The sequence below is a fragment of the Camponotus vicinus genome, unplaced genomic scaffold, assembly GCF_025532165.1.
Source record: "Camponotus vicinus isolate PSW18456_S1 unplaced genomic scaffold, iyCamVici1.0 SCAF_1, whole genome shotgun sequence".
NCBI lineage: Eukaryota > Metazoa > Arthropoda > Insecta > Hymenoptera > Formicidae > Camponotus > Camponotus vicinus.
Window position 1 is genome coordinate 38,800,088 of NW_028141945.1, and position 23,800 is coordinate 38,823,887.

General features: G+C 29.4%; 3 protein-coding genes and 1 long non-coding RNA gene across 10 annotated transcripts; 3 read left to right on the plus strand and 1 right to left on the minus strand.

The window, feature by feature from the left end:
- Nucleotides 1-11: 11 nt before the first annotated feature.
- Nucleotides 12-2,715, plus strand: LOC145966490 (ras-related protein Rab-34). Of its 3 annotated transcripts, XM_083090588.1 has the most exons (8): nt 12-362; nt 1,028-1,097; nt 1,177-1,343; nt 1,714-1,815; nt 1,888-1,952; nt 2,028-2,158; nt 2,224-2,428; nt 2,527-2,715. In XM_083090588.1, the coding sequence occupies exons 2-8, from the start codon at nt 1,035-1,037 to the stop codon at nt 2,592-2,594; spliced, it is 801 nt and encodes a 266-aa protein (XP_082946714.1). In that variant the 5' UTR covers nt 12-362; nt 1,028-1,034; the 3' UTR covers nt 2,595-2,715. The 3 variants fall into 3 exon arrangements, with proteins under 3 accessions (XP_082946714.1, XP_082946721.1, XP_082946705.1); XM_083090579.1 differs by lacking the exon at nt 12-362 and having other exon boundaries at nt 798-1,097; XM_083090595.1 differs by lacking the exons at nt 12-362; nt 1,714-1,815 and having other exon boundaries at nt 795-1,097.
- A 377-nt stretch (nt 2,716-3,092) lies between these two features.
- Nucleotides 3,093-23,081, plus strand: Cpr (Cytochrome P450 reductase). Of its 4 annotated transcripts, none has more exons than XM_083090551.1 (11): nt 3,093-3,370; nt 17,096-17,298; nt 17,636-17,828; nt 18,206-18,355; nt 19,446-19,570; nt 19,687-19,875; nt 19,961-20,199; nt 20,289-20,620; nt 20,764-21,025; nt 21,135-21,363; nt 21,449-23,081. In XM_083090551.1, exons 2-11 carry the CDS (start codon nt 17,129-17,131, stop codon nt 21,591-21,593), a joined length of 2,034 nt encoding a protein of 677 aa, XP_082946677.1. In that variant the 5' UTR covers nt 3,093-3,370; nt 17,096-17,128; the 3' UTR covers nt 21,594-23,081. The 4 variants fall into 4 exon arrangements, with proteins under 4 accessions (XP_082946677.1, XP_082946667.1, XP_082946661.1 ...); XM_083090541.1 differs by having other exon boundaries at nt 3,093-3,280; XM_083090535.1 differs by lacking the exon at nt 3,093-3,370 and adding an exon at nt 12,402-12,566.
- LOC145977384 (uncharacterized) lies at nt 5,502-6,471 on the plus strand. Its single transcript, XR_014440495.1, has 2 exons — nt 5,502-5,949; nt 6,193-6,471. It is a non-coding gene; the product is annotated as an uncharacterized LOC145977384 (long non-coding RNA).
- LOC145966536 (uncharacterized) lies at nt 8,046-9,450 on the minus strand. 2 transcript variants are annotated; one of them, XM_083090653.1, is made up of 3 exons: nt 9,190-9,450; nt 8,875-9,039; nt 8,046-8,332 (listed from the first exon to the last, which is right to left on the minus strand). In XM_083090653.1, the coding sequence occupies exons 1-3, from the start codon at nt 9,232-9,234 to the stop codon at nt 8,156-8,158; spliced, it is 387 nt and encodes a 128-aa protein (XP_082946779.1). In that variant the 5' UTR covers nt 9,235-9,450; the 3' UTR covers nt 8,046-8,155. The 2 variants fall into 2 exon arrangements, with proteins under 2 accessions (XP_082946779.1, XP_082946785.1); XM_083090659.1 differs by having other exon boundaries at nt 8,047-8,329; nt 9,190-9,449.
- Nucleotides 23,082-23,800: the final 719 nt, after the last annotated feature.

Consider the following 23,800-nt stretch of genomic DNA (forward strand, 5'->3'; position numbering starts at 1 on the left):
GGCTAACTTAATACGAATAAGGCTGTGTTCGCTTTGCACGCTCACGCGCTGTGAGCATCATTTTGTCTTTATTGCACATCGAATATCAAACAAAGATAGAACGATATTTTCAGCACTGAAGCGTCAAAACGAACGCAGCCGAAGATTGCCAAAGTCCGACTATCGATTATCGATCAGAATTATTTCCTCGGTGGAGTTTGTGAATGCTTTATTTCTTTTATCTCTTATCAAAGAATTGAATTTTTCACTTATGCGCAATTATTAACTGTAATAAATTGACCGGCTTATAAAGGAGAAAATTTTACATGTGAGTAAAATCATAAAAGCATTTGCGAGAGCGGAAGAGAAAAAAAATGAAAAAGGTAAGTATTATTTGTAAAATAGTGTTTATTGTCTAATAAAAAATGAATTTATATATATATATATATATATATATGTATGTATGTATATACTATGATATTATATAATAACTTTATGATATAATAATTTTATAATTATTATATATTATATGTTATTATATATTATTATATGATAATAATGTAATAATTAGTACAAATTAATTAATTTAATTTTTACTATTTAATTTTTACTTAATATATTTTAATCTATTTAATTTTTAAAATTTTTATTATATAATTTCATCATATAATTTTTAAATTATTATTATATAATTCATAATAAATTTCTCGCGCACAATATTATCATATGTCTCATGTTCGATAATCATACCCGTATAGGTCCCGTCTCATCTATTGTGTTACAATCGAACACCTGCCCCAGCAACCAATGTTTCGCCACTTTGACTTGCCCTGAATTATTCATGTTGCGTTCATATAATACACAATAAAATTGCCAGTCTCGGAAAAAGTTTTAGACAATTGGTGTAGCCCATAAAAGATCTAAACATAAAATCTAAACATTAATCTAAACATAGAATTGCGGAATTTGTATATATCGTAGAATGATAATTATGCATAATACATAAGAAGTGTATTGTTTTTCAAGATGTTTTAATTCGATTCGGTAGAGGTGCAATGTTGGAAACACGCTCCGCGGTTTACAAAATGATGAAAGAAAAAGCCCACGATGAGAGACAGGTAAGTAAAATGTTTGCTGAAATTGATCGCTTGTGTTTAAAAAAAATTATAATGCACTTTTCTAATTTCTTTCGAATAGATAACTGTTTGGCCGCCACCCTTTTCGTCGGAGATGACTCCGTACACCGAGAGTGATTTCGGCAGTTTAATCAGACGAACCTGCGAGAACAAGAACTTAACTCTCAGAATCTCCAAAGTGATCGTCATCGGCGATGTTGCTGTCGGCAAGACATCGTTGGTGAATCGGTAAAATTTCATTCGACAAAAAAAAACTCTTGACATATGGAAGGCTTATATTATATTTCTAACAAATTATGCTTATCAATTTGGAGCATTCCTTATCATAATGATTCAGATCCTGGCGAAAATAAATATCGGAGCGTAAGTCAAATGTAAGGAAAGAGTAACAGAAGTGTAAACGAAGCTTCTAGGAGGCGTAAATTGAAACAACGAAACATAAATGAAGCGTTAACACTTCGTTTACGTTTCGTTGTTTCAATTTACGCCTCCTAGAAGCTTCGTTTACACTTCTGTTACTCTTTCCTTACATTTGACTTACGCTCCGATATTTATTTTCGCCAGGGGACTCAAAGAAAATTATTGTTGCTTTATATAGTTTCTGCCACAAGCTCTTTGATAATAACTACAAAGCTACAATTGGCGTGGACTTTGAAGTGGAGAGATTCGATATCCTCGGCTTGCCTTTCCATTTGCAAATGTAATAAGACTTGAAATACAATCATTTATATGAATGTATACGTACGATAATAATTGAAAATAATGTTTACAGATGGGATACCGCTGGACAGGAAAGGTTCAAGTGTATAGCAGCGTCTTATTATCGTGGCGCTAATGGTTAATAAATATTCTTACAATTTTCTTATTCGTTTACATTTTACATTACTTATATATATATATTTTATTTTACAGTAATCGTGGTTGTTTTCGATGTGAGTAACTTGATGTCACTGGCGCACTGCCAGCAATGGTTAAACGAAGCGAGTCGCAGCAACGTTGGCCCTTATCACATCTTTCTAGTCGGCGCCAAGAAGGATTTATTGGTAATTATCGACAATAATATTCATTTTCTCTCGATCACCATCATTATCATTTTGGTAAATGTCAGTCTCATCAAGTATACGACATAATTGAAAAACGAGCGGCGGAAACGGCGAGAAGAATGCGGGCGGAATATTGGGCAGTCTCGTCGAGAACGGGCAACGGGGTGTCCGAATTATTCACGCGTATCGCTGCGCTCACCTTTCAGGCAATGGCATTGCGCGAGATGCAAAGTTTAAAACTCGAACCGATCAATATTGGTTCGACGATAAGTAAGTAGGAATATTCAATTTCAATATCGCAGGTGTAAAAGAGAATTTGTCGATAACGTATCGCGAAGGGATAAGTGACATTACTTGTTCTATTTTAGCATTGAAAAGGCAATCGAAAGAAGCCGAGACGAAGAAAGTGCCAAGGTGTCTCAAATGTCCGTTGTAATGTGGCTGAATCATTTAATATAGATATTTAAATGAGAGAGAGAGAGAGAGAGAGAAAGAGATTAAAATTAAATATTATAATATATAAAAATTAAATATATATATATATATATATATATATATGAATATTGTGAATCGTTGAAAAATTGTCATATATTTTTGTTATTTAATATTTATAATTAATATAAATTTATAAAAATTCATAATAAATTAAGTGACAAAAATATGTGACAATTTTTTGGCGATTCACAGGCGAATTCTCGACATAATTAATAAATAATAACGCATGAATTTTTAATGACTTAAAGAAATTTAACAATTTTATTCTTTCTACATAAGCGAAAATTAAATAGCAATTTCGAACAGCTGTTCTCGCATTCGCGATGCGTTTGAATTTATACGTCATTCGGGTACTTCTGATCGTTGCCGTTCATGGCGCCATTGTCTGTACCACTCTCCATATCGCTTCTGTACTTATTACATATCATCTATGCTGCGGATTTTCGTCGATCGTCGCGTTCTTTGCGCGACGCATCATATATCTCGTCGTCGGTGTTTGAGAAGAAATTCCATTCTTATCAAATTACAGTGTATTTTTAGTCGAATCATTCAATACGTGATCGGCGCTACGAGAAATCGCACGAGAAACCGGCTAACGAGGAGTTCTTCCTGTCATCTTACTGACAGGTAAATTTCGAACTGCATTCCGACAGGTGATAACGTCCTAAAGAAGAGGAAATCTGAATCACGTGACTCATCTGAATTCCGCACGCAAGCGTATGAACTTTTCAAGTTTTTTTTTGGGAGGGAAATAAAAAATGCGAGGCACTGCTACGTGTCATATAACATATACAGTACATCTATCATTGCTTTAATATTTTTAAGTCGAATGATATTGGCTGCTCTTCAATACATATTAGTTTATAGATATTGTAACAGCTTAATATACAGCTTTCGGTTTTCTCCTCTAGAGACGTATCTTGTTGTTTGCGTAATTAATTGTATGATTCAAACAAAAGAGAATTTTACGCGTGTCTCGCTTGTGATATGTAAATCTCGTCAAGCGTTCTTATAAATATTGATGTACTGAATATCATTAATTTGCCTGTACACGCGTTCATTTGATGATGAATGACTTTTACAACGCTCAATTCAATTCAAATAGCATGTCTCGCGCTATATAGTCATTTTTCAAATCGTCTGAAAGATGCAAATTTCAGGTAGACGAACTTGATATTGTAAAAAAATAAATAACCGATACCCTAACAATACACATGTCCAAAAGACACGTCCATAGAATATCTAGAAGACAGCCAAAGAATATTTTATGTCCTCTGGATGTCTTCTCGATGACCTCTGGACATCTTTTGGACATGTGTGTTGTTAGGGTAATTTGGAGAATATTCAGCTGCTAATGTAATTTAATATATGTTCGCTGTCATAACTGTCAACTACTAACAGATTTTTTTCTTGTCATCGACCAACAATTAGATATATTCATTAATTGTTAGTTATTATAATACTCGCAGAAAATAAAATCTATATATATTTGCATAATTCTATATAATATTAATGCATATGTCATATAAAATATTAAATTGAATTAAATTAATTAAGTTAAAAGTATTAATGTTATTTAAAAAATTAAGAAAATTGTATATATTTTTGTTTATATAATTTTTACATTTAATCTTTACAATTTTATCTTTATAATATATTCCGTCTATTATTAATATATTATCAGGTAATATTATTTACAACATATGAAACATTAATATGAATAAATAAATGTATTCTTCGCAAAATTTAAAGTTTATTTCTCGAGTGAAAATTTGACCAATTATCAAATTTCCATTAAAGATCTATTTGAATACGTTTCTTTTTTTTATTTCTTTTCTTTTTTCCTATTTTTAACATTATATATACTTATAGAATATATCCCAAAATCTCTCAAGTGTCTTTTTAATAACAGATTCTCTATCCAATTTAAAAGTCGATTTTTTCTTAGTAAAATATCGAGAAAAAGTATCACTTTTATCATATATCTTTATAAGTAATTAATCTCAAATTAAAATTTTATTAAAAAATAAATTCCATGTAAAATTGTAGAATATTATTTTGTTAATCTTTTAACTTTTTGTAATTCTACAAATTTGGTTTGCGAGAAATCTTTTTTTTTATAATCGTCTATAATTTATAAATTGTTGACATTTCGACTTTTTTTATTAAAGAAAAATCGTCTTTAAATTTAGTAGAGAATTTACTATTGAAAAAAGAAGTGGTGTGGTTTTGAGACACCTTATATGTAATATACGTACTTATATGTAATATACGTACGTGTGTACCAAATTTATTGATAAAACATACCAAAATGTTGATAAACTTTTATGTGATAGTCTAAATAGTAGATAAAATTCGTTTGTCAGTCAATATATTAATTTTAAAAGCTTATACTTATCATCTAATGCACTTGTATGACTTGATTATAAAATGTGATAATTGACGATGTTTAATCGCACAAAGGAGGATAATACGAATAGATTCTTGCATCATTTCTCATAAGATTGCAAGATACTAATATATAATGATGAAAATTCACTGCAATCAAACATAATTGTCTTGTAAGACGAGAAAGTATTGCATTATATTGTTAAAAAATTGTTTATATATTTTTAATATTATATTTTTAAAAATTTTAAATTTATATTTTTAAATTGTTAATATATTTTTGTTTGTAACCGATATATCATTAAATAATTACGTTTAATTAATGACAATATTTAATACCAAATAGTAAATATATTCACGAAAGAATCTATGAAGTTTATCTTTTAAGCTAATATTCTTTTTTCATAATGTTTTTTTTTTTTTACAAAAGTCGAAAAATTTGATAATCAATAATCTGAGATAATATATTTCTTTTCTTAAAGATTTTAATCATCTCTTTATCTGTTTTAATCATCTCTTTATCTTTTATTTAGTAAAAACATAAATTATTAATATATATAATTCTTGATAAAGAGATTAAAAACTATTACTTTTAATTATTTTTACAAAAAATATATAAAAAGGTTCAAAAATTTTTTAACCTCTCTTGCACATTTCATCTTTAAAAGCGTTAAGCTTTGAAGTGCACCGTATTGTACGAGAAGGACGAAAGTTGCATTGTACGCAAACTGCGATGTAGTAAATTGTGAAGCGGAAATGACCGAGTTTAGTACGGACAATGTAATGAAATATGTCAAGTCATAATAGTTAAGGTGACCAAGAATTTCTTTTTTATACTGGACACTTCATCAGATTTTTTTTATGCAACCTATCCCGGTCTGACTAATGCCACAAATATTTTCCACCAGGTATGCTATCAACAAATGCATCTATTTTCCTTTTTCTAACTTTTCTAGATTTTAAAAAATTTTTACTTTCTTAGTACCAGAGATTCTTTTGCGTACTGGTTTACATTTTTCTTTTTTTCAATACTCTTAAATTAAAGAATTCTTTCACTGTTTCTCTTCTTATTACTGTGTACTCTTCTTATTACAATACGATCAATGAAATAAATTTCTCCTAATAGTGCTAAATATTTGAAATTGTTTTAGGATGCTAGTTCTTATCAATCAATCAATCTGGTATCAAATATCAGAAATACGTTCCTTAGTGATCTTTGATCCCCCGAATGCATTATTCAGATTCACGATCGTCGTCACGACGAAGTCGCCACAATCAAGTAATTTATACGGCGAAAAATCCACGTTACATTAGATAACGATAAACCAAATGTGTTTGAGAATTCTTGATCCTGTGATTCTTCACTATAAATATATCCCATGATGATGTCAGAAACGGGAGAAATGCGATTCTTTTTCTCTGTGCTTCTCGAAATACAGGGTGACCCATTTTAACTTAGGCAGCCAAATAACTCGAAAAATAAGCAAGATAGAGAAAAATGTTTTAGACAAAAGTTGTATGGTTTCGAGGGGGCCATAAGATGGTATCATTGGTTTGACCTTGAAGAGTCATTTGAAGGTCACGTGAAGGTCACTTCAATTTTTTTAAATGGAATACCCTATATATTTTTGTACATTCTTGTAGCTTATTTCGAGAGCTTTCCAAAACACTATAATTAAGTACCTTTCCGTTAAGTACTTTTTGAGTTATGATGCTTGAAATAATTTCTTAATTTTACATAAACCGTAAAATATCTTGTAAAATATTCATTTTTCGATTATCTTACCTTAATACTTTTATGTACAAAATAATGAGAGGAATCAATTGATGTAAAGAAAACACATAGTTGTTTTTAAGAAAAAATATGGAATTGTTAATTGCAAATTACATATTTTTTCTTCGAAACAACTATGTGTTTTCTTTACACCAATTGATTCCTCTCATTATTTTGTACATAAAACTATTAAGGTAAGGTAATCGAAAAATGAATATTTTACAAGATATTTTACGGTTTATGTAAAATTAAGAAATTATTTCAAGCCTCATAACTCAAAAAGTACTTAACGAAAATGTACTTAATTATAGTGTTTTGGAAAGCTCTCGAGATGAGCTACAAGAATGTATAAAAATATATAGGATGTTCCATTTAAAAAAATTGAAGTGACCTTCACGTGACCTTCAAATGACTCTTCAAGGTCAAACCAATGATACCATCTTATGGCCCCCTCGAAACCATACAACTTTTGTCTAAAACATTTTTCTCTATCTTGCTTATTTTTCGAGTTATTTGGCTGCCTAAGTTAAAATGGGTCACCCTGTATACAAGTATGTGCCACTATATTTTCATATTTGATAATATAAATTAGTAAAATATATTGAAAAAATTTTCTTTTTTCTAAAAGAATAAATAGCTGTGAATCTGTCGATCGATTGTTTATTTTCGATGGAAGTAAGACATGTGGCAGATTGAATTATCAAGCAGAATAATAAAAAAAAGAAAGAATTCTCGGTATATTGTAATCTTATGTAGCTGATAATCGAATGCACTTGTCCATACACACGTGAAAAAGATAAAGTAGTGGCATAAAAACATTAATTTATAATAACATGAGGAAAAAATTCATAATTTCTCACTTCCGGTGTCAATTCGATATAGCAGTGATGCAAGCAAATGTCTTGAGAGATTTTTCACGCAAATATTTGTAGATTATTTTCCATGAAGTACAATATGTGTTAGATTACATATTTAACACATATGTGTTTGTTACATATCTAATCTGTATTACTAAAAAATTACTGTTAAAAAATTATAGCTGAATCATTCTGTAACAATATTTATATGAAATATCAGATACTTCTACTGATATTGAACAATAACAACATTGATATCTCGACAAAAAAACACTAGGAAATAGTTTCTCCCCCCCCCCCCTTTGAGCATTTATATCTTATTAATCTGGAGATATCTTGTTAATCTGGAGATTCGATAAAACATAAGCGAATTATGAATGTAATTTAAAATGTATTAATTTTGCTTTTTTTTTACAATAATAATGCTTTTTTTAGATATATTTTACAAAAATTTTGTTAATATTCTTCAAGATGATCCAGACATTACTTTTTCTTTTCCGAGCTCTTCTGACTTTCCGATTTCATTAGACTTTTAAACAGCTTCACGATATAGGGATCTTCCTCGCAGGCTGTCGGTTGTTTACTTTTCTGCTCCGGATTCGTTGATGTCATCTCGACTTCAATGTTTTCCTTGTTTCTTCTCTCGTTGCTTAAATCCTGCTTTTAAAACGTAATATCCTGTTTTTTATATCAAGATTATTTGAATAAATTTTTATAAAAAAAAATTTTCCAGGAGACGATATTTGCTTTGAATTCGAGCGATAATACATGTATTCACTGATGTGCACATTCATTAATTTCCATGTCATATCCATATCATCGAGTTGTGCCAAATATTTTTATTTAATATTTTTATCTTTGCCAAATATTCTTATTCGATCAGTACAAGTGTCTTTAGATACTGATTGCACTTGCGTATTTAATTATGCAATAAATTTGCTGTCATTATAAGATATCTAATAATTTCACTTCATCTGAAGACATTTTTGTCTCAAATTATAACAAATCAAAAATTCGTAATAATACACAAAATACAAAATTGACAAAAATTGACGAATTTTTACGATAAATTGTTTATTAAATTATCAGTGAAATTCATTGTCGACTACATAATTTATTGCCATTCATTTGATTATATTGATTATAATTTCATTATAATTTTCAGATGTACAATTTATATATCTTTTTTTATGAATGCTTACCTCAAGATTCACTATTTCATTTTCAGGTTTACTCGTTTTTTCAGGTTCGCTTGCCATTGTTAAAAAACTTGGTAAAATTCTTTGAAGAGATAAATTTATTTCCGCTATTATATTAACATTCCCGTTTTTTTTCGACTCGTTTTTTAATTTCTTGTTCGGGTACAACTAACATGAAAAATATAAATACGAATTTTTCATTTTAGATAATATCAATTGTTTGATATCCATTTTTATGACGCCACACAATTTCCATGTAAAGCTCCACATAAATTTCGATTTAAAGTTTAAGTCTGATTGATATAAATTATAACTTACCTTTGGATTCCTGTCGCGAAAGTATAAAAAAAGCCGATAGCGCATGCAAAGACATCATAACGAGCATGCATTTCTGATTAAAATTATCCCAATCTATTAACGCCATTAGCTTGAGTAATTAATGAGAGATTTTTATTTTAAGTTGATTTTAAACTCCGTTAATTAAAGTTATTATTTACTTGAGAATTTTAATTTGAGAATTTTAATTTCACATGGCTGAAGAAAAAAGGCTCTCTTCATGAAAACATTAATAAATTCTCGTAGACATAACAAAAGAATAAAGAATTCGAGATATTGCGCGTTTAATGCGATATTGCTATCGATCTTATTAATCTCGTATTAATTACCGATAATTTGAAATGTAAAATTCAGTGATAAAAATTTATCAAAATTATTTATTAGAATATAACATATGTGTGTATGTACGTAACAATGTAGGGAGATCGGCAATCACATCGCTGTCATTAAATTAAACGCGTGACGTATACATGTACATGTATCGCTGGACGTGTTTGAAAAACTGACCTTGGAGATAGCATTATAATTCATCTAACGTATCCTGCCATCTCTTCAACTTTAATCCGTCCAATGTGTGTGTGTGTGTGTGTGTGTGTGTGTGTGTGTGTGTGTGTGTGTGTGTGTGTGTGTGTGTGTGTGTATACAGTAGTCATAACACAAGATACGACGCGTCATCATTCGTGTTGATAAGGTAATCTATCGTTTCCGACAAATTTTCGAAAATAATTTATTTATTTTAAACATGTGACGCGATAACATCAAGATGAGACGTCATTGTGCGAGATTATAACTTTCTAAGAAAACTTTCCTTCTTTTTCTGTTGTTGTAGAAGGGAATTGAAACAGAAAATGTTTAAAAGAATTATCAGAATTAGAGGAAAGAAATATAAAATGTACTAAATAAAAATAAGACGAATACATATATTTTACACGAATTTCTTTCGTAGTTAAAATATAACAATATATTTTTTGAGATCTACAGTTACATAGAATATTGATAAAAAATGTGATTGTAATATCATATCAAAGACATATTTAATATATATTTATATTTTAATATATATGTATTTATAATATATTTTTCATCAATGCTGTTGATTCGCTAACAAAAATTTTTTGTCCTCTTATGCAATCGTAATGTATTAACGTGGAAGAGAGCGAATGTCTCTTTTCACTCGCTTCCTTTTATTGGCTTTCACTTTGTCGAAGCACCTTCCATCTGCATATAGATGTAATTCTGGCAAGTCTTACACATTTTCTAACGATCAAGCGTAATTTTTCTTGCAATTTCTTTGCTGACAATAAATTGCTTACAATTATCTTCATGTGGACAATATCTTCATGTAAATAAGATATGACTAATTGTAAGATATGATATGTTATTTATTAATCTGTTAATCTATTTCATTGAAACTCTCATACGAAGCTATCGTGATTTGGAATTCTATTGAAATATATCAACTTTTGATTTCATAATTTTTCTTGAAAAAAGAAATTATAAGAAATCTTGTATTTCTTCTGCCAAATGAGTTGATAATTATATGATTTTTAATGTCATAAATTATATGATTTTCAATAATGTCATATAAAAACATTTAATACACAGATAACATTTAATTAGAGAATATATTATATTCAAGACATTATAAGATATTATAATCTATAGTATTCATATTTAATCAAGTATTAATATTCTCCGCATAGAATACATGTAAAATATAATTTTTCTTGAAAAAAGAAACTATAAGAAATCTTGTATTTCTTCTGCCAAATGAGTTGATAATTATACGATTTTTAATGTCATAAATTATATGATTTTCAATAATGTCATATAAAAACATTTAATACACAGATAACATTTAATTAGAGAATATATTATATTCAAGACATTATAAGATATTATAATTTATAGTATTCATATTTAATCAAGTATTAATATTTTCCGCACATAATATATGTAAGATATAATTTTTAAATATCAATCGCGTTCTTTTATACTTTTATGTATATTATACATTTTCGAGTATAACATTCAGAAAGAATATAATATTAGAATAATTTATAATAATAATAATTTATAATAACAAAGTGCACAATCATATTTATCGAGAGACATGATACTTATATTAAAAGTATACAAAATCTAAAAATATTTTGAGTGTCGTAAGCATCTGAAGATTTGTGAGAAAATTAATGAAAAAATAAAATCTTGCGCGTATAATTTGTATGCTACTTTATGCAAATTTGGTTGCAAGTCTGGCTGACACAACGTGTTCATTATGCGCGCTTTATTTGGTGCCATTCAGATTTTCTTAAAGATATTTTCAAGTTTAAATATTCTTGTTAAAGGTAGTTTAAAATTGAAATATTATATAAGATGTTTTAAATTTAAATATTAAAGATGTTTGAAAAATATATTACAGATTTTTACATATATCTTATATAACATATAATTATCTTATATAATTATCTTATAATAATGTATATGTACATATATATATATTTTTTTTTTAATTTTTTTAATGTAAAAAAATCTCTGAACAGGATAAAAGAAACACATTATTGTGTAAGTTCCAATAAGTAAGGAAATAAAATGAAATATTCAACTTATCTGCATACAGTCAATCATATCCAGTTTGACATTGAATTTTATTGAGATAAATTTGCATAAAGAGTACACGCACAGTATTAATCAATCGAAAGCTCTCTAAAAAAAATTAACATATAATTCTGTATATTGGGTCTGTTTGAGAGTCACGATTGTTCATTCTAAATATCTGTTTTGAGGAGGTTATCCGAATCCGTTTAAGATAAGACTTTCAACATTAGCTAGACACGTACCTCTTAAAATATGTATGCGTATAATGTTTGGAAGATGTCTAGTGCGCTTCCTGTACGACAACGAGGAAAAATTTTAAACATATAACGCACACACACGTACGATCAAAGTAATCTTCGAATAAAACTCGCTTCGAAGTCGAATCTCTTTTATCAATAATATTACAATTGATTGAGCAGATTTAGCCGATTTGAAGAGAAAGCGTGGATTTCTGAGACACCCCGTAATAGGACGTCACTCGAATAAGATGACTTGTCACTTTATCATAGTTGCCGATACAGCGACGGTCGTGCACGCACTAAAATCCATGCGCATATGATATGCGCGTGCGATAGTCACGTCGTCACATCGCGAGATTCCCTCGGCTCTCAGTCGCGCGCCGATAGTCACTGTGAGAGTTTATCGCGCACAGGTCGCTCGTTCAGGTAGACTCCGCTCGCGTGTGATCAATCGCCTTTTCACTCCGATTGCGCACATCCTCCCGATTGCACACGTTTCTCGCTTAGAATATGGAACTGCCGGTAAGCGGATATGAAATGAGGAAACGTAACTAATACGATATAAGTATAATTGTACTTGTAATTAACAATTAACGTTGACGCGAGAGAAAATCGTGGATAAGCTTCTACATGTTTTATATTTCACAAAATTGTGAGGTTTAAGCAGATTACAGTTAAGTAATTTACAAGATATTTTCTCACGTGTCGAATAATGCAAGACATGGAAGAAATTTTTAAATATATCAAAATATATTCCATGCGCGTGAAATGCAGCGAAGTTGCATGCTAAATTGTCATTTAAATTCTTTTTCTGTTCTGATATTACGTAATTTTTCTCAAATACTTGTAACGCGAGTATTCTCTATTTAATGATAAAAATCTATCATCTCGAAATCAAATTTACTTCAATTTTGAAATGAAGAAAATACATTATGTATTCTATTTAATTTGTGCAGTATGAGATATATGATTCATTCGGGAAAATTCGTAGAAATTAAAGACAGATAAGGAAATAAAAATTAATGAGATATTAATGTCAATATGTTTTAAATGACTTAAGTTATTAAATAAAATCGTAATTATTAAATAAAAATTATCGATTTCGAAATCGATTTCAAAACATAATAAGCATAAGCATTAAAAAAATGCAATTGTTTGCAACATTTGTTAGGCTTATAAATAGAGAATGTACATAAATATAAATAAATAAAGAACAATTTACATGATAAAATATAAAATAATGAAGTTTAATAAATATAGATTAAACCTATAATATACAAAATTTGTAATCTCTGTAATCGAAGATAATAATATAACAATTATTTATAATAATATAAATAATAAGAAGTAATATTGCACTAAAGAAAGTGCCTTTCGATATTTTTTCTGTTTTTCTTGTTCTATTCGCGTAACCAGTAGAAATGAAACAGAATCGATTCACGCATAAAAATCAATTCTTTTAAATTTTAGATAAAGTCAAATGTTGAATCGATATTCATCTCCATACTTGCTTATTTGGATATATTGACAATTGTTATTTCTTTTACTTTTTCTTTCCACATTTGGTTTTTATATTATTGGAATTCAAAGTAAACAGTTGTTGAAACATAGACAATATGATCTGAGCTAATAATATATATTCCCAAGCTAAGCGAATAATTGAAAAGTGACATTGACAATAACTACGAATACTATTAATAAAAATGACATTGATCATGATGAATATCTCATAAAAATTAATAAGATATTGACGTTTCGCTATGTTTAACAATCAAAATTGTTAACTATGGACATTAAATATACAGTTCATAGATATATGAGCGTTTTAATACGAAATAATTATTTACATTTATATTTGCAAAATAAGCAACATATTTTTTGCAATTTGTTTTTTTACTCTTTTATCGTAATAAACAATATTGATATTATACGCGAAGAATCTCTTAAAAATGTTTCATTCTTGATACACTTTTAAGTCTTTCATCCTGATTAGATTACACTCCATATAAATTTTAAAAGAAATGGCTATTGCATTTTAAACATTTATTAATTTTTTTTATATAAAAATATGTACATAATTTTTATATAAAATAAATTTACTTGCCTATAAATAATAATATAAAAAAATAATATTAAAAAATGGTACGATAATCTTCGTAAGAACTTAAAAAAAACTTGTAAAATACTTGACATATTTTACAGAGAATTTTTCTTTTTATTGCCGTGCTAAATTTCTATTATTACATTATAAATTTTTTTATCTGCTTTCTTGTACTATGACACGCTACAGTATTCATGATTAAAAATTAGCTATCTATTCTCTGAAAATTGCGCATCGGATGTTAAATACTTTTGTAAAGTAGAGAGAAAAAGAGAAAGAGAGCAGATTTTATCTATTTTGTTTATTCTGCACATTCTAATATTTATTACACAAGATAATTACGAAACGTACTTTTTAGCGATATGGACATGTCAGTGAAAATGTCAGTGAAAACTCAGTGAATTTTTATCATGAAATGTCAGTGAAAACTCAGTGAATTTTTATCATTTGTTAAATTTTTGTAACTTGTTCTTGACATCTAAAAAACATCATTAAACTTGTATTACTATCAACATGTTGGAAGAATATAAATGTTTGATGATGTAAGTCGTATTAATTTTCTTGAATTTTTGATACATAGCAATGCAACTGACACAGAGACCGAGTTACATGATAGATGTAACAATGTGAATTAAGTAATGAAAGAGAAAGAGAGAAACAGAGAGAGAAATAGAGATAATATTAAAGTTGACGTCACTTGCTTTACGCATGTGTCTAAAATGATGAAGCAAAATATTAATTTAGATTAATTTCATTAATATAGATATAAAGATCAACTTTTTATTTCTCAAATACGTTACTTCAACGACAAAATGTCTTGAAATAATTTTTTACGATAAAATAAATTTCAAAATTCGAAAATATAATTATTTATTTTTTTTTCTTTTCATCTATTACATAAGTTTTTAATAATCCTTAATGATACAACAATTATGTAAATTTTATCCTGTCGTGCATTCGATGCTGTAATAAGCATGTTCTCAACCAGTCGACATGAACATGACTAAATAATATTATGGTCGCAAAATAACAAAATAATAATAAAAAATCATAAAAGGAAAATATACCAAATAATGCTGAATAACGTCGAATAAACGCTAATGTATATCTGCTTTATCATCATTGGTTCACAATCATCTGAGTCATAAACACCGACGATGACATCTATTGCATATGCCATAAATGTTACATAATTCAACGTTTATAATTGTGAATTAACGAATTGAGAATTGTCAAGAATCATCTTGCGTGTGCCGCCTATGTGTTCGTATCATTCTGCAAATGCATTCTGAGATACAATGGCTGCGTTCAGCAGAAAAAGCTGCTTTGCAACTGTTGTAAAATTCGTGAGCCTGATTGGTGTATGCTCTTAATTTTGACTGAATCTAAGAGCATACACCAATCAGATTCACGAATTTTACAACAGTTGCAAAGCAGTTTTTTCTGCTGAACGCAGCCAATGATGACCTGATAGTTAGCGCTCTTCCTTTTTACTTGATGAAAAGAGAGAGTGCTATACTATCAATATTTAATGAAACGCAAATAATCATGGTGCTGCAAAATATATATTTAATCGGAATATCGAACTGTTGAAAAGTGCACAAATTTTTCGTATAATAATACTAATAGCCTATACTGATTTATTTTTTTAATTGTCAAGAGCCAGACACGTGTTCAAATACATGTTGTTCTTATGTAGTTATATTCTTTTCGAGTCATTGCCGACTGTTCGAATTTATCTATCTTTTATAATTGAGTTTATTTTTCTAAATCATATTAAATGTTTTTTTAACGAATATATAAATACTTATTGTGAATCTTCTGTAGTTATATAATGTAATCTCGACCTTTAAAAGTATATTATACTCCTGGACAAAATTAACGCATAATTTTTTTTCACTTTTTTTTTAAAAGCTGATATTTAAATTGTAATGAAAAATTTGAAAGAAAAAGTGAAAAAAAATTATGCGTTAATTTTGTCCAGGAATATATTTAAGATTATTTATGTAAATAGATTTTTTTCAGTCTTAGTGTGAAAACGATGTACTAAAGTTTCGAAAGAAATATTATTTGCATGAATTTCGTTAGAAGAGATTCTTTTTATTAGCATTTTTTAAAAAGACAAGACAAAAAAGTAAAGCCGAAAATTTCGAATCACACAGTGAAATGCAAAATATTAATGCGTATTATAGTCAGTGTGTACTATTAATATTGTTGTAACTTGTAATATTGTCTAAAATATAAATAATATAAAATAAAAATAATATAAAATATATATAAATTGTATTTACGATTCGTACAAAGCGCTATCACTAATATTCAGCTTTGATAAAGAGATTTAATAAAAGCTGAATCATGTCACAAGTGTTAATTTTATACATTCACGGTTTATATTATAATGAGGTCAAGAACATTATTTAAAGTGGTCCTTTTAACACATGTATTCCGAAAATTTAATTGGTGGAAATAGAAACGTTTGGACTTTGACTTAAGTTTGAAGGCTCAAAGTGACGTACTTGTAAATGTATTTTGCAATTCCTATGAATGGAAAAAAATTACGTCGTTAAGATCAATGCGCGTAAAGAAAAAGCAGATAATGAATAGTATATTATAAGATTAAATATGCATAAGATTAAATATACATTAAATGCATATATGTATACATACAACATTCAATCTTATATGTATACATATACATTCAATCTTATAATATACTGCTAATATACATATACTGCATTATCTATTTTTTTTAGGCATTAAGTCTAACAACAACCTAATTTTTTAGATTCAAGATTTTTATATCTCAACTTTGTCTTGTGGTATAATTAAAAAATTTTGAGCCTTAGTAGAATATTTCTATTGGATGACTATACTTTTCTTGGATGACTTGTTTAAAAAACATAATTCCTATTAAGATCAGTTGCATAATTGAATTGCAAATTTTTCACAGACTGCAGACGCATCACAGCCGAAGGCTGTAAGAATGGCAGGTTCGCCAGTATTGGAAGAAACCGGACCGGAAACCAGCGACGAACCCTTTTTGGGTCTTGTGGACATCTTATTGCTCAGCGGTCTCTTTGTGGCGGCGATATGGTACATCCTGAGGAGAAATAAGCAAGAGCCTACGCCAACGACAAAATCTTATTCCATTCAGTAAATAATTTTTTTTTTAATTCTTTACCACATGCATGGATCTCTAACGAAAGTTGACAAAAATTCAAAGAGAAAAAAAGAGGAAAAAGATTTCAAAAAATTTAAATTGCGAAGAAATTCCAATTAAAATTTAGGATATTTCTCCTAAAGTTATCGAAAAAAAGAAAAAGGTTTCGAAATTGAAGGTGTACTGTAGAAGGAAAAAATAGAACAGATTTTGAAACATGAAACATGATTGCAAAGTCTCAAATACCACGCATATTTATATACACATACATGCATGCAAAATTAAACGATAAATTACAAAATACCCTCAACAATTTTCTCGCAATTGCAGACCAACGTCATTTGTTGCTGTACCGCCATCGGAAAACTCATTTATCAAGAAATTAAAAACTTCCGGACGAAGCTTAATAGTGTTTTACGGTAGCCAGACGGGCACCGCCGAAGAATTCGCGGGTCGTCTCGCTAAAGAAGGCATCAGATATAAATTGAAAGGAATGGTGGCCGATCCTGAGGAGTGCGATATGGTACCGAAATCGTGGCAAATCATTTAAATTTATTATGAATAATTATATTTTTTACACCTCAAATAATACCGCGCCAATTAATTTAAATTCATCAAGATGTTTATTGAGATAATTATTATAGAGAGATAAATTAAAGAAACCTTGTTCATATTTTGAATAACATTCTTCAGTTAATTTATCTCATTAATTATTCATATGTGCAATAATGACATGTTGATGATTATTATTACATGTTGATGATTATTATTACATGTTGATGATTATTATGCTTAACTAGATAGTTTCGCATTTTATGAATGATTATAATAATTTGTAATAAAAAAGTTAATAATTATACATATAAGAAATGTCATAATGAATGCATTTTATCACAACAGGAAGAGCTGGTACACCTGAAAACTATTCCAAATAGTTTAGCAGTGTTTTGTTTGGCTACATACGGAGAAGGTGATCCTACTGACAACGCCATGGAATTTGTCGATTGGCTCAAAAGTGGTGACGGTGATCTTACAGGATTAAATTATGCGGTATGTATACTCGGTGTCATTTCTGACCTTAGATGTATCACGTTTGCCTTGAACTGAATTTATCTCGATTATTTTTTTTCTGATCTTTCAACTACTCTAATTCGCGAGTAATTCAGTCCAAGTTTTCATGATAGAAATCTTGCGTGAAGAAATCTTAATAATTTTAATATTAATAATATTAAAACGATGTATGTATTAAAAAAAAGAATAAGATAAAATAAGATGTTTTTTACGCAATGAGGCACATAACAAACTTACTATTCCTTTTCTTTTTTTTTCATTCTTGTCGATTTTCTAGTGTTGATCTCTTGATCGGGAGACTCTTTGCTAATTACGTCACTGAGCATTACGTCACTAAGCAAGCGCATGGCACAAATGGCCATGAGTTTGATTATAGCAGTGCACGTGCGATGCTCGCGCGAGAGTGTTCACGTGAGAGGATCGTGTGCGAGTTTCTCGAGCAACAAATAAAGCGCCTAGTAATATAGAGAGTCCAAGGATGCTTTAAGTGTAAAATTGTCTGTAATCTCAAGCGTCAATCCACACATCTCATATATATATATCATGAATCTGAAAACGTACAATAGATTGTTCCGATTCGTCCTACAGCGCTATCACGTTTGTGGCGCCGCGACGCAACGTAACGCAACGTCATTGCCGCTCGAGGTATCGTATTGTATTGTATTGTATTTCTGTTGTGGCACTGGGCAATATTATTTTTCGCCCATGCTGCCAGATATCTTCGTGAGTATTAATAATCAGCAGAGTTTCTTACATCAAATAAAGTATAACAATCAGGGGTCATAGGTAAGGAAGGGGAAAGGATGAGGGGAAGGAGTAGGAGGGGGATTGGGGCGGCTATATCGCAGAAATAAATTTTCTGCCTCAGCGGGACTTGAACTCAAGACCCCTTTTTGGCCTATATGGCAGGCAAGTACTTTGCCGCCTTAGCCACACGCCGCCCCGCTCGAGGTATCGACTGTTTGTGCGACTCGATATAAAATTCAAATCATCGAATTGCCTCCTACTAAATTCTTGAAATTTGAATATCCGTGAGCAAAGTTTCACCAATAATTTCTTGTTTTTTCAGGTATTTGGACTTGGTAATAAGACTTACGAGCATTATAACGAGGTTGCCATATACGTGGATCACAAATTAGAACAATTGGGTGCTATGCGCGTCGTTGAATTGGGTCTTGGAGATGATGATGCCAAGTAAGTTTTAAATATATAATATTATTAAATATGTAATAATATTTTCCACTTATTTTCTATTTATTCTTTATTTTGATCGCAACCTAATTTTAATAATATCTTTTTCTTTATTACAGCATAGAAGACGATTTTATTACGTGGAAAGACAAGTTTTGGCCGGCTGTCTGCGAATTCTTTGGTATCGAAGATGGCGGCGAGGATGTTAGTATTCGACAATACAAACTCACGGAGCACGTAGATCTACCTGCCGATCGTATTTACACCGGAGAGATTGCTCGTCTTCATTCCTTCCAAAATCAGAGAGTGTAAGGACCTTTATTTATCCATACCTACATCAAGTATTTCTATGTTTTTGTATCTAACTTAATTTTTTTTATCCATTTTTTGTAGACCGTACGACGCGAAGAATCCGTTCCTAGCACCAGTGAAGATGAATCGCGAGCTACATGGTCCGACATCCGAAAGATCATGCATGCATATTGAATTCAATATCGAAGATTCTAAGATGCGTTATGAGGCGGGCGATCATTTGGCTGTCTATCCAGTGAACAATGCGGAACTAGTGAATAAAATTGGCGAACAATGCGGTGCGAGCTTGGATACCGTATTTACTCTTACAAATACAGACGGTAAGTTATTTACTTTCTTCTTTATGTTTTTCTATTTATTATTTATATTTTTTTGTTGTATTTATATCAACCTGCTATTCATTTTACAGAGGAATCCACAAAGAAGCATCCATTCCCTTGTCCTTGTAGCTATAGAACTGCTTTAACGCATTACTTAGATATTACAAGCAATCCGCGGACACACGTTCTCAAAGAGTTGGCTGAGTATACAACTGATCCCGCGGATAAGGAAAAACTAAAATTGATGGCATCAACCACTGTAGAAGGCAAGGCAGCTTATCAACAGTGGATAGTTCAACAGAATCGCAATATTGTGCATATTTTGGAAGATATACCCAGCTTGAAGCCACCGCTGGATCACCTGTGCGAAATTTTACCGCGATTACAATGTCGATATTACTCGATATCTTCATCTCCGAAGGTATTTATCGGTTTTAAAAGATTAGATATATTGATAAGATAAATTGATAAGATTGATATATTCCTCTAATTGAAAAATATGACTAATTGGAGAATACGAAATATATTATAATTATTTATTAAAAAAAAAATCCTATGTTTCAGCTTTATCCGACTTCGATTCATATCACGGCAGTAGTAGTGGAATATAAAACTCCAACTGGTAGGATCAACAAAGGTGTGACGACCACTTGGTTGAAGGAGAAACATCCTTCCGACCCACCTTCTATCGTTCCAATCTTCGTAAGGAAATCTCAATTCCGTTTACCAATGCGCTTAAGTATCCCCATTATCATGATTGGTCCGGGAACTGGTCTAGCGCCCTTCAGAGGCTTCATACAGGAACGTGATCTTGCTAAAAAACAAGGTGAATTTTCTCTAAATTCTTGATATTTCATAACGCAACATTTTATCCTATCATATAATAGAGCTATACTAATAATACTAATATGCTAATATTTTAAACTTGATTCTAGGCAAAGAGGTGGGCGACACAATACTGTACTTTGGATGTAGAAAAAGCCACGAAGATTATCTTTATCGTGAGGAATTGGAGCAGTATGTGAAAGATGGTACTTTAATATTGCACACCGCGTTCAGCCGTGAGCAAGAGCACAAAGTCTATGTCACTCATTTGCTCGAGAAGAACAAGGAAGAACTTTGGCGCGTCATCGGTGAACAAAACGGACATATTTATGTTTGCGGGTTAGTGCAAAGCTCCTAATTTTCTATTACAGCAAAAAGAAGATGTAATGTTTTACAATATGTAAACTGTATGTGTTTCTTTTAGGGATGCTAGAAACATGGCTCGTGATGTGCACAATATACTGCTCAAGGTTGTTATGGACCGGGGCAACATGTCTGAGCTCGATGCTGCAAGTTACATAAAGAAAATGGAATCGCAAAAGCGATATTCGAGTGATGTCTGGAGTTGAGTCATATTGATTGTATTATAGGAAAGTAAAAAGAAACATTTTTCACATACGAAGACTTTCAGATACATTCACTAAGATTTGACTTTCAGATACATTCACTAAGATTTGACTCGTTAATCTAGGGGTTATCGTTAATAGTGATATGATTCATTAAATAGCTACCATTCGATTTATTTTCGCGTGCCAATCTTCATCTCGCAATTTTTTTACTCCATCATGTCCTACCGAATAGAATAATTATAGTTAAATTATATTTTAGACTCCCCAAATTGGCACAGTCTTTCTTAAAATTTATATAGAATTTATAGAGAAATTTAAATAATATAAAAATTGTAAAAAACGAAGTTTTTTTAGATGTTTCAATATTATTTATTTCTATATTATATCTATATTACACAAATTTAATTTTTTTTAAATTAATTTTAAATTTATATCTCAAAGAGTGTGTATTTTATATTGTATATTTGCTCTTTTCTCAAGTATATGTTAATTTACAATGATTATTTATTGAATCATATAATCGTATAACTATTTCTATTAAATATATGAAGTTTAAACTTATTATGTTTCAAATATACATTTTAATAAGATATATTTTATATTTCAAAGAAGAGATAGATGAAGCTTGTCTTTACTATAAATAATTGCTAAACAATCCTTGAATTTGTATAGCCCAAAAAACGAAGTGTTGTTTCTAATAACATGATGCGCAAATACTAACTCATGCTAATTGTATAAATAATACTAAAATTACTACTAAAATTTTACCTTTTTTCGCCGTTTATAATCAAAAATCACCTCCGGTCATATAATTTACTACAGTCTAGTTAAATATTAGGTCTTATTTATAACAAGTATAATGGGTAATATACAGCAAATATAATAATAATTTTTGTAAGATCAATATAGTAAATATATATATATATATATATATAAAGTCGTTATTACCTATTAGTTTATACAAAAAAAATACTTAGTCTTATGGACAAATTTCATAAATATTTTATTTATTGATAATTACATTCTCTAAAATCTATTGTTTTGGTCTATATATCAATAATATATATTACTATAATATACATAAGGAAATTTAATGCAAATTTAATCAAGTTTTTTATGCAAAAATCATGGATTATAAATTTATTCTAGTGTAAAGATATTATTTTTGGAAGTAAAATAATACTCTTTACAGTAAGTTTGTATGTGGACCAATTCCATTAATTGATCGCCCCGATTACATAATTGTACCCAGTGAGAAATGATAAGTCGAATAGACGTCTATCCGACTTGTCATTTCTCACTGGGGTATCATACAATATACAAATCAAAGCAAAGTTATTGCAGACTAGTTAGAATTAACATTAGTAATATTAATTGTTTTTCCTCTTTCTATTTAGAATTAGAGGATTGATCAATCGAATTTACAGATTGATATAGAATTTACGATTGATATACTGATAACAAATAAAATATTAATTAGGAAAACAATTGTGAATAAATATTAAGGTATAAGCATTACTTATTTATATATTCCCTTTTAAATACATGGTATATCGAGATATGTGAATATATAAAAAAATCGAGGAACCGATATCTTAACAGCAATTGTATAATGAATTATAAATTATTTTTTTATATGACGCAGAATAATAAATAAAATTAAAATTATATAAACTGTTTTTATATGTGAAAACAACTATAGTTATACATAACTCTAAACAATATAATTAATTGATATATTTAACAGAAATAGATTAATTAATAATTAATAATTGATTGTTAGCCAATCTAATTATTTGCCATGTTTATAAACGAATAATAAAAAAAGACAAATAACCGCAAGTTCGTAAACGCAAGGTAATTCGTAATTAACGACGATTAAAAAAATTTTAAGTTTATTACAGTAAACGTTTTCAAATCAGATCTTATGATGAGTTCTTATGATTAGTATGCGTATTGTAAGCAGTCTGTATTAAATTTAAACTATTTTTGTGCTTTTTTATATGAATCATTTCTGATAATAATCTATAAAATAAATATAATATTCTAATATTTTGCTATATATATAGAAAGTTGTAGTTTATATTTGGCGCTATAATTCAAAGAGGTTGATCGACCAATCAGAGCAAAGAAATTTTTAATTCTGATTGATCAATCAAACAATTCGAAACCTTCAAGACATCAAACAAAATACATGTATAATGCTA

Excerpts from the sequence above, each read along its gene's own strand:
- LOC145966490 (XM_083090588.1), top strand. The coding sequence starts at position 1,035 with ATGTTGGAAACACGCTCCGCGGTTTACAAAATGATGAAAGAAAAAGCC. Across the intron at positions 1,098-1,176 it reads AAGCCCACGATGAGAGACAG|ATAACTGTTTGGCCGCCACC; the intron begins GTAAGTAAAATG and ends TCTTTCGAATAG. Across the intron at positions 1,953-2,027 it reads TTATTATCGTGGCGCTAATG|TAATCGTGGTTGTTTTCGAT; the intron begins GTTAATAAATAT and ends TTTATTTTACAG.
- LOC145966536 (XM_083090653.1), bottom strand. The coding sequence starts at position 9,234 with ATGCGCTATCGGCTTTTTTTATACTTTCGCGACAGGAATCCAAAG. Across the intron at positions 9,040-9,189 it reads TTCGCGACAGGAATCCAAAG|TTGTACCCGAACAAGAAATT; the intron begins GTAAGTTATAAT and ends TTTTCATGTTAG. Across the intron at positions 8,333-8,874 it reads ATGAAATAGTGAATCTTGAG|CAGGATTTAAGCAACGAGAG; the intron begins GTAAGCATTCAT and ends ACGTTTTAAAAG.
- Cpr (XM_083090535.1), top strand. Across the intron at positions 17,299-17,635 it reads ACAAAATCTTATTCCATTCA|ACCAACGTCATTTGTTGCTG; the intron begins GTAAATAATTTT and ends TCGCAATTGCAG. Across the intron at positions 21,364-21,448 it reads GGACATATTTATGTTTGCGG|GGATGCTAGAAACATGGCTC; the intron begins GTTAGTGCAAAG and ends TGTTTCTTTTAG.